Below are 16,365 nucleotides of genomic sequence, written 5' to 3'. Positions count from 1 at the left end.
TAAGGCGACAGACTTACCTAAGGCCCCATATGGAATGCCTCAGACCTATCTCACTCATGCACAGGCGCCGAATTTACTATGGTCGTGAAACTGGGGCTGGGTGAGGGGGTATCGCTGGTGTCATGGCGTATTTGCTTACAGCCGAATGAAGCCTAATGGGTCTTATGTGTTTCGGAGCAAAGCACGTGTGCAAAAAGGATGTTGTAGTGGGATGAAGATGAGCTGTCGATAAATTGCTTTAGCTAGGCGGATATTTCTGTCCTTTTACAATACAATTATTGTGGTATGGGAGCCTATATAGTATTTTTTTTATGTTGCACGCATGTGTCCCCCTCCCTCACACACACAAGTTACCAGATTCGCCATCCCCTACCCACGTCACTCTTTCCTTTTCTTTCATTCTCATCCCCACTCTTACTATTCTGTTCTAATCATCCCCTTTACCTACTGTCCACAGGGAAAGCCTCAATTTGGCAATACTGAGCCTGAAGGAGAGTGGAGACCTACTCAGACTAAAAAACAAGTGGTGGTTCGATAATTCGGAATGTGGCAAAGATATGCAGGTTAGCATCGCCCTGTTTGCAGTAATAATAGTAGTGGTATGGCAGTTATTATAATTAATAGTAGTAGTAGTAAGTATAGTAGTATTATCCCTTGAAAACTTTTTTGTTTGAAATCTGTCAAAATGGTGATTTTAGGCTTAAACGCATTACAAGCATGTGCAAGAGTTGCCCTACCGGTATAACGTCTTATATACCAGGTTCTTTTTCGTTTTCGTTTTTAAAGGCTCCAACATGCTTGCATGCGTCGGCCCTTGATCACCTAATGGCGGCTCTCCACGCTGCACGATCCATTGCAGCCTCCCTGTTCAGTCCCTTAACCCTGAGGTCACACTTAATGACCTCGTCCCATGTCTTTCTCGGTCTACCCCTCATAACCCCACCCCCAATATTAACACTTCTCACCTTCCTCACCCAGTTATCATCCCCCATCCTCTCCACATGTCCAAACCATCTCAATCTACCTCTCCTCATCACAACACCAATACACTCCAGTCCCATCCTACCACTCAACTCTTCCATCGTAAACCCAGCCCCTCCAGGCCTTGGACGCAGGGACGCACTGCACATCCACCTAATCATTGTCATTTCTGTACGTCTGAGCCGGCGAATATCTTCCTCCTTCACTGCCCAGGTCTCACTACCATACAGCATTACACTCCTAACACATGCTGCTTACAAAGACCCATTAGCACGTAGGGAGAGTCCTCTCAATGTCAGGAGAGGCAAGAGCTCCCTGAACTTCTTCCAACCACTTCTCACCCTAGCAACAGAGCTAGCTCCAGCCCCACCTCCAGCACACAACATGTCTCCCAAATAACAAAACTCTTCCACACACTCAAGAGATTCACCAGCAAGTTCAATCCTTTCACGTCTGACAATCTCCACCTGCTTTCCCCGACACACCGTACAAATAAAATCAGCATTATCTCGCAGTCTACCTCTGATACCACTACATCCCTTATGCACCCATTTATCACAAACATCGCACAAGATGGAATTACTTCCCACGCCCTCGTGGCAAACTGCACTTTGCCACTCTCCCTCGTCTTTGACAGTACCGCCACCAACCCTAGATATCATCACTTTTGTTTTATCTGCATTTACCCTTAAACCCTTATGCCCCGTACCATCTCTCCACTTCCTAAACCTTTCCTCCGCCTCCCTTTCGTTCTCTGCAATCAACACCAAATCATCAGCATATAACAACTCCCACGTATATATATATATATATATATATATATATATATATATATATATATATATATATATATACACACACAATTGTTTGTATGTACAGTATATTCATATACAGAAGTATGTGTGTATATGTATATGTGTGTAGAGTATATGTATTGATGTTATATCCCTGCTATCTTCATGTTTGGCTTCATCTCTCAACCCCTTCAGTGCTAGGACATTGTTATTTTCGTGCCACCACCAGCAGCTTTTATTTAGTTGAGGGTACTTTTCATACCGAAGAACTTCAGTGAAGACAAGACTACCCGTCATCTGTGAGCCAGGTAGACTGTAATAATACTGTTTGATGAAAGCTTGACTATTGTGTATCTGTCATGGATGACTTCCAGTGCTGGCTGAGTGACATGTGACCTCAAGTTGTGACTCTAAACAACTTTTATTAATAACTTTTCCCTCTGCAACCAATACTTTCTGGGATTTGAGTTTTCGACACAGACATATACAGATACATTTCGTACAAAAATAATGAACTTCGACTTCTTCTGCCTGGCTCAGAAAGGTTGTATCAGTGTTCGTCTGACAAGGTTATAAAGATAGTTTATGTTGTTGTTGTTATGGTTGTTATAGAGAAGATTTGTTAGGCAGGTAAGTTCTCCCTTCACGTTTAATTTTGTGGTGGTGATTTTTTGTTTAAATGTGTCCAGGATTCCCTTGGTGTTGTTGTGGTTGTTGACGACTTTTTCCCCTTATGTGACCGAGTATTCCCAAGGTTGTATTCCAGAAAAGACTGTGACTTTGCAAGAAATATCTTCCCTGATACGCTCACGTAACCGATAGTCAGTTAGTAATCTTCCCAGTACCCCAAACTGGCACAGACTATGGGTCATACCCGCTTACGGTAATGTGTGTAGAGTTGTCATGTGCTCTGCTAAACACTGTCAGAGAAACTATTACATCAGGTCTTTTTGGAAACAGAATGAGAAGAATTAAAGAAAAATTAATGTTGTAAGCATGTTTTGTTCACCAAATTTCTAGATCATCATTCCCATTCCCTTGCTCACTGTGCACATTTCCATACCCCTCTAACATTCATTTTTGGAGGATATTTTAAAATCTAATTTGACTGCAGCAGTACCACTAATTCTACAACACCCATTTCCACAGGCTATACTTTTCCTTCCTCAGCTCTGTTGCTCGTCTAACTTCCAATCCATCCCACACTTTCTTTTGCTCACATCTACAATTTCTTTACCCGACTTTCGATGTTTCACGACTAAGTGCAGGTCACATGATTGACGTACGTGCTTGTTCTGTGCTTCATGGTGCTCTCTCTCTCTCTCTCTCTCTCTCTCTCTCTCTCTCTCTCTCTCTCTCTCTCTCTCTCTCTCTCTTTGTGTGTGTGTGTGTGTGTGTGTGTGTGTGTGTGTGTGTGTGTGTGTAAAACTGAAAGCCCTTTCTTTATCACAGTATACCCACACCAGCACCTTGACTCTGAGCAAAATAGCAGGCATCTTCTACATCCTGACTGGAGGCCTGGCACTGTCAATGGTCGTGGCCATCATAGAGTTTTGCTACAAATCGAAAATGGACGCCAGCCGAGCCAAGGTAAGTAATGCCAATGAGTTTTAGCTACTTGTTAAAAATGAGCGGGCGAGGGTGTATGCATACCCTAAGAAAATGAGAGTCAGTGAGGGGATGTTTCTGATTTTTAAGGTGCCAGGTGGTGTGTTAAGCCATTACAATCTGGGTGACAACCTAACATAGGTTCAGTCTCCAAGATTTGACTGAAGGCTTTTCAATGAAGGGGAGTATGCTGGTCATGTGCCCGTAAATGCCTTGGACTACGGCAGCCTTGCTTAAAGCCCCAACCCTGCATTAGCCTGCATTTCATATTAAATAATGCAGTCATATATGATGTTAAGAAGTCATGCAAGTTCTGCCTTTGCCAGTTGCATAAGAAAATGTTATAGTACAGTGAGGACTTTTCCGTACCCTTCACCCCGCAAGTTTTAATAATACAGCTATAGCTACTCATATGTCATAGATATGTTTAAGAGTAGTACAACATTTTTGCTCACAACTGGGACTGTAAGTTAGGGGAAACTGACAGTTTAGCCTAATACGCAGCAAACAACATGAAAGGCATTTTTTAGTTATTTAATGTGGACAAATTGAGTGTCAGAGAAGGAGACTGAGAAAAAGGATGTAATGTTCAAGAGCTTATATTAATTTTTTTGTCCATTAGTGTTGTTGATACGTGAGTGAAAGAATAAGGGACCAGTATTGATTTTTTTTTTTTTTTCAGTTCTTCCGTGGTTGTTTTACTGAAAGTAATGAATACGTAGAAGATTTTTAAGCTTCTCATAATGGCTTCCCACAAAAGAGATACTTTCCGAATGTCAATATATATATATATATATATATATATATATATATATATATATATATATATATATATATATTTACTTATATATATATATATATATATATATATATATATATACTTACATATATATATATATATATATATATATATATATATATATTATAAGTATATATATATATCTATATCTATATCTATCTATCTATCTATCTATCTATCTATCTATATATATATATGAAGCATCGACATTCACAAGCTCCATTCTCCTTTCAGACACCCCTTACTAAGGGAGAATGAGGAAGGGTTAATTCTTGTCACTCTCCCCCCGAAAAGGTTCGGGTCTGCAGTGGATCAATTATACGAGTATAACACTAGTAAACCTATGTCTTCTTCCGCCAGTTCCCCATCTACTCGTCCTCTGCGCTTCCTGCTGCGTTACAGAGGAGTGAAACTGGCTGTCCACAGAGTCCCTTATAACCAAGTAGCCACTTATGCAGAAGCCACTATACACTGTGTGGTAAGAGGAGGACATTTGACTTCACTGCATTCTGATGATGAAGTTGACTTCGTAACATCATTGATGGAGAATGGTGAGTAAAACATTGGAATATAAGAGTATAGGAAAGGAGGAAAACTGCAGAAGGCTGGATGGCCCATTCTTGGCAGCTCTATAAAATTCGGTGAACAGACTCTCTGAATAAAACAAGAGGAACAGACCGAAGATGAGGTGGCGGGGTGGGGCGGGAAGATGTATGACTGAGGAAGGGGTGAGTTGGAGGTAGGGCCACCTGATAACGGAGTCAAGGGTGACATGGAGGTGATTCATTTATGGCCACACTGTGGAGGATTAAGGCGTCTGGTTAGAAAGATAGATAGATAGTAAGTCGTCTTGTTCTGAAAATGTTAGAAATTATTTCTTAAAGCCCCTTTCATAGGTGACTTCCATTTATACTGCTACCGATGGATTTTATTCAATTTGGGGAAAAGATCTTAGTGGAGCGGTGAACCCCTTTACTATGAGTCTCGGTGGGGGAGGAGGGCACAAATAGCCTAAGTAAATATTGACTAAGCAACAGTACTGGGTGGTAAAAGACAAATCTAAACCATCTTAATGTTGACTAGTTTTAATGTTTTCAGGAGAGGAGGCATTATGATGGCTTGGTTTCATGTGTACTACAGGAAATATATACTTTGTGATGGCAGGAATACGATGACTTTACTTATTTATGTATTTATTTATTGTAAATTGGTTGCTACTACCAGAGTGTTCAATTTAACGTAGCAGAACACTATTAGAGAAGGTGATGTGAAAGCAATATCCAACCCTTTCAGTTCGAGTAGTCTTCCCTGAACTGTATAAAACCGTATTCACATAAATAATGATGATGATGGTTATATTCATTCAGGAGAGGAGACTGAAGGATGGCTTGGTATGAAGATTGATGCTACTGAAGGAAGGGAAGAGAGATAGGGAGATGGGTCACATCTCACCTTCTTAAAGTGGAACAGTCAGGAGCATCATGGAATGTATTGCTATTGTAGTATTTCCCGATGATAAATGTGCAGCACCCGTTTGCCTACACACTCCCATTGCAAATCAAGTTTTGTAGCACAGATTATTTATAATGTTTGTGTATTATGTTTAGGTTTGGCAGTACAGTGATTTTTATAAACAGGGAAGAAATATTACCAACGTCAGTGATTAGAATGCACCAGTCTGAATGGCAACCTTGCATAGGTTGACGCCCCATGAGGTGACTTGAAAATTTTTGACCATGTAATGCCATAAAGGGGGATGGACGGGTCATCTACCCTAAAGTGTACAGACAAGTATCTTTCCAAAGTTTGACGAATACATAGCGAAAAAATCGAAACATCTGAAACACGCACCAGCGGAGATAGGGTTTTCAGTGTACAGTATTTCGAATGTTGTAATTTTTTTTTCAAGCGGAAGTGGAAAGATAGTTGTTTCTTTGACTGTACCATTACACATTCTGTATATGGATGAATTTCTTCCATTAACTGGTGTTCTCAGTTATTTCACATAAATTCGTCAATTCCCGAACACTGTTTCTGAACCACTAGAAGTAGCTGGTGTTCACAGTATTTCATGTGTAAGGGAAGTGAGCTGTGCAATACAGTGCCTCTGTGGAATCTATCTATCTGTCTATCTATCTATCTATCTAGCTAGCTTGCTATATCTATAGCTGTATATCTATCTCTACCTCTATCTATCTATCAATCTGTCTATCTCTATCGATATCTATATCTATCTATCTATATATCTATCTGTCTATCTATCAATCTATCTATCTATCTATCTATATCTATATCTATCTATATCTATATCTATCTATATCTATCTATCTATCTATCTATATATATACGGTATATATTATAACCTCCGTGGTACAGTGGTAAAGTGTGCGTTTTCGTACAGTGAAGAACGAGGGTTCGCGCCCCGCAAGGGTAATAAACTTTGGGAGCGTTCTTCTGATCACGTACTGCTTGGCGGACCTAAGGTATGCTGTAGTTGAACCAGTGTCGCATACTTTAAAGTATGCTTGCACCCAGTCGGCTTGCGCGGGCCGATTACACTTGGTTCGCAGACTACACACACATCCAAAGCCAATCCAACACTACAGATACACTTACAAGCACTTCTCACCCTATACACTCTCTACCAGACAGCCTAAGCCACTTGGTAGAGTTACATTGGCTGTATCGTCCCCAATTCGGTCGGGATAGGCCGGTCCTGCAGTGGACACTCAAACGGCTGATGAGATATCATATATATATATATATATATATATATATATATATATTGTTACGGAACAGAGAAAGATAATGTACACTTTAAGTGAGAATACTAAAAATCACTACTGTCCCGTAAAGTTCCAGGTTCAAAACAAAAGAGTTCGGTAAAATTACAAGTTAAAGTTTAATGCTCAAACTAACAACCAAACATTCAGGACTCATAAGGATAATGTAATGGCAAAAAACAGGTTAAATATATGGTTAACTGCAATAGCCTCTATCAACACGAAATTAGCAAGAGTAAATTTATCTAAGTCAGCCCTGATGAAATGAAAATACACTGGGTAATGCTCAGTTAATGCAAGATAAATTATTACAGATACAAAACATTATCAAAAATGACTGACAAAAAGAACCTTTACATAAATCACAAAAAAACCTCACTAGGCCTAAGAATTAACCCTACGCTACACAGCACAAGAAAAAATGTAACAACAGTTGCACTCAAATTACACAGCTGCTAGATGGTTGGAGACTTCCTGAGCACTCACAACAATAACTGTACAGGGGAGGACAGAGATGTGAACAAAATGAGGAGCAGATCTACAGTAAGTGGCAACGATGCAGAGACTGAGCTCATTATATAGGGGCCGGCAGAGCTTGATACAACTTGTAAGAAGGACGCGCAAATGAAGCCATGGGGACAAAGAGTTGACAATCCCGCTCTGAACAACAGAAAGGACGACTTACTCTACTATAACGGTAGAAGGGGGGAACTGAGGCAGAACACGCTCGTGATCAAACATGCAGTATACTGTGCGTTAAAATTACACAAAGGATGATGAAATCATAGGCTATGTAACACCTCCCCACAAAGAAAAAGAAATTTACAAAGGAAATTTCTTATTACTCTAAAAAAATCTGTCTAAAGTCTAACTAAGCAATCTGCAATGACATTTTCTTTCCTCTTGACATGTTGTATGTCTAATGAATACTCCTGAAGAAGTAGACTCCATCTTGTCAATCTCTGATTTTTATCTTTAAACTTACTAAGGAATTTCAGTGGGTTATGATCAGTATTAATGACTATGGGGTCAAAACCAGAACACAAATAAAATGAAAAATGCTGTAAACCCAAAACCAAGGCCAAAAGCTCTTTCTCAATAGTGGAGTAGTTCTTTTGAGGTGGAGTGAGCTTCTTACTGTAATAAGATACAGGGTGTTCAATACCCTGATCATTCTCTTGCAGCAAAACAGCCCCAGCTTCTGTATCACTTGCATCAACAGCCATCTTAAAAGGCTTAGCAAAATTTGGAGTAGCGAGCACTGGCTGACTTAATAGGATAGCTTTAAGTTTGTTGAAAGAGGATTCACAGTTATTAGTCCAGACAAATTTAACTCCCTTTTTCAGTAGGTCTGTAAGTGGTGATACAAGAATTGAAAAGTTAAGAACAAATCTCCGGTAATAACCTACCATTCCCAAAAATCTTTGTAGCTCTTTCCTACTTTTAGGTCTGGGAAGATCACTTATAACGTGAACCTTAGCTCCTGGTGGTGCAACATGTCCATCACCAATTACGTACCCGAGGTACTGAACTTTAGCTTGACCAAACTCACACTTTGATAAATTAGCTACAAGATTAGCCTGAACTAAACACTCAAGAAATTTACTGACATGGCATAGGTGATCTTTCCAGTTGTCACTGAAGATTAATACATCATCAATATAAACAACACACCCTGCCAAACCCTCTGTTACAACATTCATGAGCTTCTGAAAAGTGGCTGGTGCATTCTTCATACCATATGGCATTACGGAACATGCAAAAGTCTTTCCTAGTGTTACAAAACATGAGATCTCCCTAGCACGTTCAGTCATAGGTACTTGCCAGTATCCCTTTAACAAATCAAACTTACTTATGTACCTAGTCTTTCCGATCTTGTCTATGCAATCTTCCACGCGAGGGAGAGGGTAAGTGTCTGTTTTGATTATCTGATTAACACGTCTGTAGTCGATGCAATACCGCTGTGACCCACCTGGCTTAGGGACTAGAGTGACAGGAGAACTCCACTCGCTCTGACAGGGCTCAATCATCTTGTGGTCCAACAGGTAGCCAAGCTCCTTCTGGATGAGAGGAACTGTCACTGGGTTCACACGGTAAGGAGGCAATTTAATTGGCTTTGCGTCTCCAACATCGACATCATGCATCAACACAGTGGTTCTTCCTGGAGTGGCACGGAACACTTGCGGGTACTCCTGCAGTAATGCCGAAAACTCCTGCCTTTCCTCGGGAGGTAGATGAGAAAGCTTAGTCTAGAGATCATTCATGATATCAGGATTCTTCCCCAAACTATCACTCAGGCTCATGCTGCATGGGAGAGCTTCACTTGCAGACTCGGGTGGAACAGCTACAGTGCAGACTGGATTATTTTCGTCCCGCCTGTGATATAACTTTAGCATGTTGATGTGACATAGTTGCTTGCTCTTTCTACGATCTGGTGTGGCGATGACATAGTTGACATCACTGAGTTTCTTCTCCACGAAATAAGGACCACTAAACTTGGCTTGAAGAGGTTGCCCATGAACTGGTAGCAGAATCAAAACCTGATCTCCTGGCTGAAAGTGGCGTAACCTGGACTTCTTATCATACCAAGTCTTCATCTTCTCCTGAGCAGCTCCTAAATTCTCTCTCGCCAGCTGTAAAGCAGTGGACAGCCGTTCTTTGAACTTCATCACATACTCCAGCAGGTTAACGTCATCTTCCTCCGACAGCCAGCATTCCTTGAGTAGCTTAAGGGGTCTTCTTACTTCATGGCCAAACAGTAGTTCAAAAGGTGAGAAGCCCAGTGATTCATTTGGAGATTCTCTTGCAGCAAACACAACGAATGGAAGACCTTTATCCCAGTCTTTCTGATGTTCGAAACAGTATTTCTTGAGCATCGATTTGAGTGTTTGATGATATCTCTCCAACACTCCTTGGGTCTGGGGATGGTAAGCTGAAGACGTGATCTGGGTGATGCCCAACTCTTTCGGAGACTGCTTGAAAACGTTTGACATGAAATTACTTCCCCGGTCTGACTGTACCTCCTTGGGCAGACCAAACTTTGTGAAGAACCCTAGCATTTCCTTAACCACGTTCTTTGCTGAGATATTTCTAAGTGGAATGGCTTCAGGATAACGATTAGCCATATCAATCAGGGTCAACACATAAGAAATTCCTGAAGAAGACTTAGGAAGAGGGCCCACAATATCCACCAACACACGGGTGAATGGCGCCTCAAAAGGAGGAATGGGAACTAGAGGTGCAACCTTTTCGGTCTGATTACACTTCCCCACAACTTGACAGGTGTGACAAGACTTACAATACCAGGAAACATCCCTGAAGATACCTGGCCAGTAGAAGTGTTTCAAAATGCGTGCCACAGTCTTCCTCACTCCAAGGTGTCCTGCCAAACTGGAATCATGAGCCACTCTAATGATATCCTGCCTACAAACATGAGGGATGACAACTTGATGTACAACCTCCCACTCACAGTCGGCTGATGCTGTTGGGGGTCTCCACTTCCTCATAAGTACTCCTGACTTTACATAATAACAAGTAGAAGCACCGGCTGACTCTTCTTCACTGTAAGCAGAGTTAGCTAGACCTTTCAACTCAGGGTCAGCAACCTGCAACTCAACCAACTCTTGACGAGACAAATTATTAAAACTACGGGGTATTGCCTCATCTGGTGCATGGTCCAAATTAGCAAGAAAAGTGTCAGCTAGGATAACATCATCATCATCATTATCCTTTAAATCACCAGTAACTTTAGACTTAGCCCTAGTGACGGCACATGCAGGGAACACATCAGGGACATCACAATCCTGGGTCGCAGCCACTGGCTCACTAAACAACTGAGGAGCTGGACACACTTGACTTCCACCAATATCATTTCCAAATAAGAAAGTTACACCTGACATTGGGAGTGTCTCAACCAACCCAACCATAACGGAACCATTAACAAAACCAGACTCTAAATTCACTCTGCACAGAGGGACAAAGAAGTAATTATTCCCTACACCTTGTAAGATTACAGTTTCATCATAGGAATTAACATTAGAGCCTAGAACACTGGTCAGCATAAGGGATTGGCAAGCACCTGTATCACGATATATTTGAACTGATTTCCTGTCATTACTGTCCAGAGGACTGACAAAACCATCAGAGAGGAAATTAGCACATGAACTCTTGAGAGTGTCACCCACGTTACTGCTCAAAAGAGGAGCTCCATCATGAGAATTTAAGTTACCCCTCAAAGCAGGTTCAGTTAACTCAGTTAAAGCATTCTGGGAACTCTCAAGAGTGGACACTAGACCAATTGACTGAATATTTAAAGACTCCTTTTTGTTCACATGACGCTGTCTCCTGAAACATTTCTCCGTAGTATGACCAAGCTTACTACAATAAGTACATTTACTTTTCTGAACTCTAGAGGTGGAGCTGGTATTTACTTCCTGAGAAACATCATCTTTATTCTCTTTCCTGTTACCTGTACTCTGAGTAGAGGCAACGTACTTACTCTCAGCTTTCCTTTTTTCTCTAGAATATCTCTTGTGAGTGAGAACATATTCATCAGCTAAAACTGCAGCATCAGACAAATTATCTATTCTTTTCTCATCAAGATATAGGCTTACATCTTTATAAATACACCTCTTGAAGTCCTCCAGCAAAATCATCTGCTTAAATTTACCAAAATCAGAATCCACATTCTTAGAATTTAACCACTGCTCTAACAGATCATCTTTGATTTTTGCATACTCAACATGGGATTGCTTATCTTGCTTGTAAGTTGTCCTAAATTTTACTCTATAGGCTTCATGAACAAGCTCATAGGCCTTAAGAATCAAGCTCTTAACTACATCATAATTATCAGATTGATCCTGAGGCAAAGATGCATAAGTTACTTGAGCTTTACCGGTGAGAACAGTTTGAAGGAGTACTGGCCAATACTCCTTGGGCCAATTAAAACTTGTAGCTACCCTCTCAAACAACTGAAAATACTTTGTTAAATCAGATTCATTAAAAGGAGGGACAAGTTTAACATTTTTAGCCACATCAAAATCATCAGAGCTAGATGATCCAGTTCCACCTTGTTTCATGCGATACTCATTGTCTGCCTGAATCCTAGCAAGTTCAACTTGTGCGTGAAACTCAGCCTCCTTAACATCAGCCTCCTTAGCACGTGCTTGAAATTCAGCTTCCTTCACACGAGCCTCCTGCAGGGCTAGCTGTAACTTAGCTAATTCAATCTGCGTTTGCTCATTTGGAGGAGTTACATTAAACAAGCTTTCATTAATCATGTCAACAATTTGATCTTTAGAATGATGATAGCGAACAACAATTCCCAATTGTTGAGCAACAAGCTTAAGTTCATTCTTTGTTCTGTTTTCTACATCCAACACTGTTTGCACATTTGACAAAAAATCTTAGGCTTCATCAAGTGTAGTAATAGTAGACATCATGAATAAATCACAGTCACAAAATATCAAGCAATATCCTTATGATAATATCCTGAATATCCTGATAAGAGGTCGCCAAATTTATGTTACGGAACAGAGAAAGATAATGTACACTTTAAGTGAGAATACTAAAAATCACTACTGTCCCGTAAATTTCCAGGTTCAAAACAAAAGAGTTAGGTAAAATTACAAGTTAAAGTTTAATGCTCAAACTAACAACAAAACATTCAGGACTCATAAGGATAATGTAATGGCAAAAAACAAGTTAAATATATGGTTAACTGCAATAGCCTCTATCAATACGAAATTAGCAAGAGTAAATTTATCTAAGTCAGCCCTGATGAAATGAAAATACACTGGGTAATGCTCAGTTAATGCACGATAAATTATTACAGATACAAAATATTATCAAAAATGACTGACAAAAAGAACCTTTACATAAATCACAAAAAAACCTCACTAGGCCTAAGAATTAACCCTACGCCACACAGCACAAGAAAAAATGCAACAACAGTTACACTCAAATTACACAGCTGCTAGATGGTTGGAGACTTCCTGAGCACTCACAACAATAACTGTACAGGGGAGGACAGAGATGTGAACAAAATGAGGAGCAGATCTAAGTGGCAACGATGCAGAGACTGAGCTCATTATATAGGGGCCGGCAGAGCTTGATACAACTTGTAAGAAGGACGCGCAAATGAAGCCATGGGGACAAAGAGTTGACAATCCCGCTCTGAACAACAGAAAGGACGACTTACTCTACTATAACGGTAGAAGGGGGGAACTGAGGCAGAACACGCTCGTGATCAAACATGCAGTATACTGTGCGTTAAAATTACACAAAGGATGATGAAATCATAGGCTATGTAACAATATATATATATATATATATATATATATATATATATATATATATATATATATATATATATATATATATTATATATGTTTGTGTGTGTGTGTGTGTTAATTATAGGGGCATTCGTCTTCTTAGTGTAATAAGAAATGTATGGTAGGATACTTACTTACAGAGATTGGGAAATAACAAAGGAATTAGTTGGTGAAGAACAGCGAGATTTTAGGAAGAGATGATGTTGCTTAGATCAAATATTCATTCCTAGGTCTTTAATAGAAAAGTTTCTAGGGAAGGGAAAGAAGTAGTATGCGGCCTTCATGGATCTGGGAAAAGCATATGACAGTGTGGATAGACAAGGATTGTGGAATGTATTAAGAATATAAGGAGTAAATGGGAAGTTGTTGAATGCCGTGAAGAGTATGTATGAGGTCACTATAGCTACACTGCGTGTTGATAGTGAATTGGGTGAATTTTTCTGTATGAATGTTGGATTGAAACTGGGATGCACCAAGTGTCCATGGTTGTTCATTCTGTATGTGGACAGGGTTTTGAAAGAGGTGCAAGGTACCGCAGTGGATGTTGGAGCGACATTAATGAGAGAGGGCAACGTATGGAAACTCCCTGTACTGTTGTGTGCAGATGATACTCTATTGTTAAGTGAAGACGAAGGAGAACTGCAAGGCTTGGTGACTGAGTTTGGAAGAGTGTGTAAGAAACGGATTCTAAGGGTGAATGTAGGGAAGAGTAAAATTGGTCCCGGAGAAGAATGGAGTCACTGGATGTACAGTGATGTTGGATGATGCGGAAATGGAAAATGTAAATGCATTTAAGTACTTGGGTAGTGTGATGAGTAAGGATGGAAATTTGGTAGATGAAGTGTTTGAAACGGTACAACAAGGAATAAGGGTTGCTGGTTCTTTGAAAGCAGTGATAGGGAACAGGGAATGACCATGGAAGTTAAAAAGTCGCTGCATGACAGTATTGTGATACCAACTCTAAAATATGGAAGTGAAGCTTGGACCTTGTTGGAAGGACACAAGTCAAGAGTGAGAGCAGTGGAAATGAATTATTTGGGAGGAGGGTGTGGTGTTACGAGACTGACAAATGAGGAAGTGAGGGAGCGTTATGGTGTGGATGTGGATGTGGCAGAAAGTGTTAGGAGAAATACACTGAGGTGATGTGGCCATGTGTAGAGGCCATGGAGAGCGACAGACTAACGAGGAGAGTGTTGTGAGTGAGGTGGAGGAGGGGAGAGGGAGGGGGAGGCCAAGGATGACGTGGAGAGATGGGGTTGAGAGGTACATGTGAGAGGGTGTGTGTGAGCTGGGAGCAGGGCAATGAAATGGTGGGGGGCCGGGCGACATGGGGTCGATTTGATTGTGGCCAACCCTTACGGAATTAAGGCGTCTGGCAGTGTGTGTGTGTGTGTGTGTGTGTGTGTGTGTGTGCAATGGTCATTCGTAGTCTTTCGTATGGAAGTTAGTTTATAGAACCACTGTTAGTCTCTCTCTCTCTCTCTCTCTCTCTCTCTCTCTCTCTCTCTCACACACACACACACACACACACACACACACACACACACACACACACACACACACACACACACACACACACACCACGAGTAGTTTTCAAACTTGTAAATTTGACGAAATCCAAAACACCGTTGATCTGTTTAACACACGACAGGTATTCCTAACTGTATATACTTCTGGATCTCTAATTTCTTTGGCTACCTAGCTCTAAGGACGTCGAAGCCAGGGCTGAAACAGAGTCAGGCTTGCGGACACGGTTAGTCTAGCAGTCGAATAATGACTCACGAACTGCTTCATAACTGTGCTCATGTGTTTCGTCCGTGAGAGTGAGTTGTGGTTCAGGTGAGTGAGCCTCTTACATCAAAGTGTCTTGTGTCCGCTCTCCCGGCATGTCGTCTACCCTGTCTTCGACCCACCACGAGCAAGGGGGGTAAAGAAACGTGATCGCTAGAATACATGTAAATCCATAATATTACTGACTTCATGACCACGGTCTGCCTTTGTAACATAATACCTAACCAGTGCTCAGTTCATAAGGTGTTTTATGGGGATATTTTTGTCTTAATTTTCAGTTTATTTACTCTGTGTATGCGTTCATTCAAGCTCATTTACCACATCTCCGCCAAATTTTCAATCCAGTAATAATAGTAGTAGTAGTAGTAGTAGTAATAATAATAATAAAAATAATAATGCTTTCTCCAACAGCTAATTCAAATTCTGCATGCGGTTCATAACTACAAAAGGAGAATGAAGGAGTATCGACTGCGCAGAAAGGCTACCCTACGTTTGCGAGTCCTCAGAAAAGGCCTGCACTACCTCTTCTGCCTATGTAAGAGAGAGAGAGAGAGAGAGAGAGGTATTCATTGATAAGTATGAAATGCATAATTGGTTATTATGATTGACTGTAACATGATGAAGGCGGTGGTGATGATCTGTTGGAGAGAGTTGCGATATATAGACCTAGGGTGATGCAGAACACATTGATGATGAGTATGAGGATAACAATAATACATTAATAATAATAATAATAATAATGTCTTCTACCATTTCATTAAAACTATCATTATTACACCATTTCAGAAGAAGCACCAACAAAAGCGCAGCACAACCCTTGCACCGATTCCTCAGCCTTCGAAGTGAATGGAGACCAGAGATGGAGGTAAAGCCACAAGACCATTTCACCATGCACACATCCCAGCATCTAGTGCACGATGGGCAGCTGCAGTTCGATTCTGGCATCAGTTCCAATAATCCTTCAGGGCATTCGTCTGATTTTGGTGACAATCCTGGTAAATTTTTTAGTGGAAGTTCATCCTTCTCATCAAGTTTGGGAGCCAGTACAGATAACCCTTCGAGTGTCGATTCTTTCATGTCTTCATCTGCTTTTGACAGTCCTGGGAGCCTTTCAGATGGAAGGTCATCGGTTTTGTCATCACATTTCGTTAACAGCATCAATTCCGATGACCCTCCACACAAAGATTCATCCATTTTATATATGCAAGCTGATTTTGGCACCAGTCTAGATAACTCTTGAAGTGGGAGTTATGTCATGCCATCCACTTAGTCGGCGA

At 40.8% G+C, this 16,365-nt stretch overlaps 1 protein-coding gene across 1 annotated transcript in view; it reads left to right on the top strand.

The window, feature by feature from the left end:
• The window catches only part of LOC145414574 (glutamate receptor 1-like), a 576,687-nt gene that overhangs the window by 443,012 nt on the left and 117,310 nt on the right, over positions 1-16,365 (top strand). The window contains exons 16-17 of the mRNA XM_080284127.1: positions 458-563; positions 3,228-3,365. Coding sequence (XP_080140253.1) covers positions 458-563; positions 3,228-3,365 — 244 coding nt within the window. The remainder of the gene's footprint in view (positions 1-457; positions 564-3,227; positions 3,366-16,365) is intronic.

The sequence above is a fragment of the Coenobita brevimanus genome, chromosome 1, assembly GCF_032717465.1.
Source record: "Coenobita brevimanus isolate Jiangsu-jjx chromosome 1, ASM3271746v2, whole genome shotgun sequence".
NCBI lineage: Eukaryota > Metazoa > Arthropoda > Malacostraca > Decapoda > Coenobitidae > Coenobita > Coenobita brevimanus.
The sequence above is the reverse complement of the archived record's forward strand: the minus strand, read 5'-3'. Positions and strand labels throughout refer to the sequence as shown.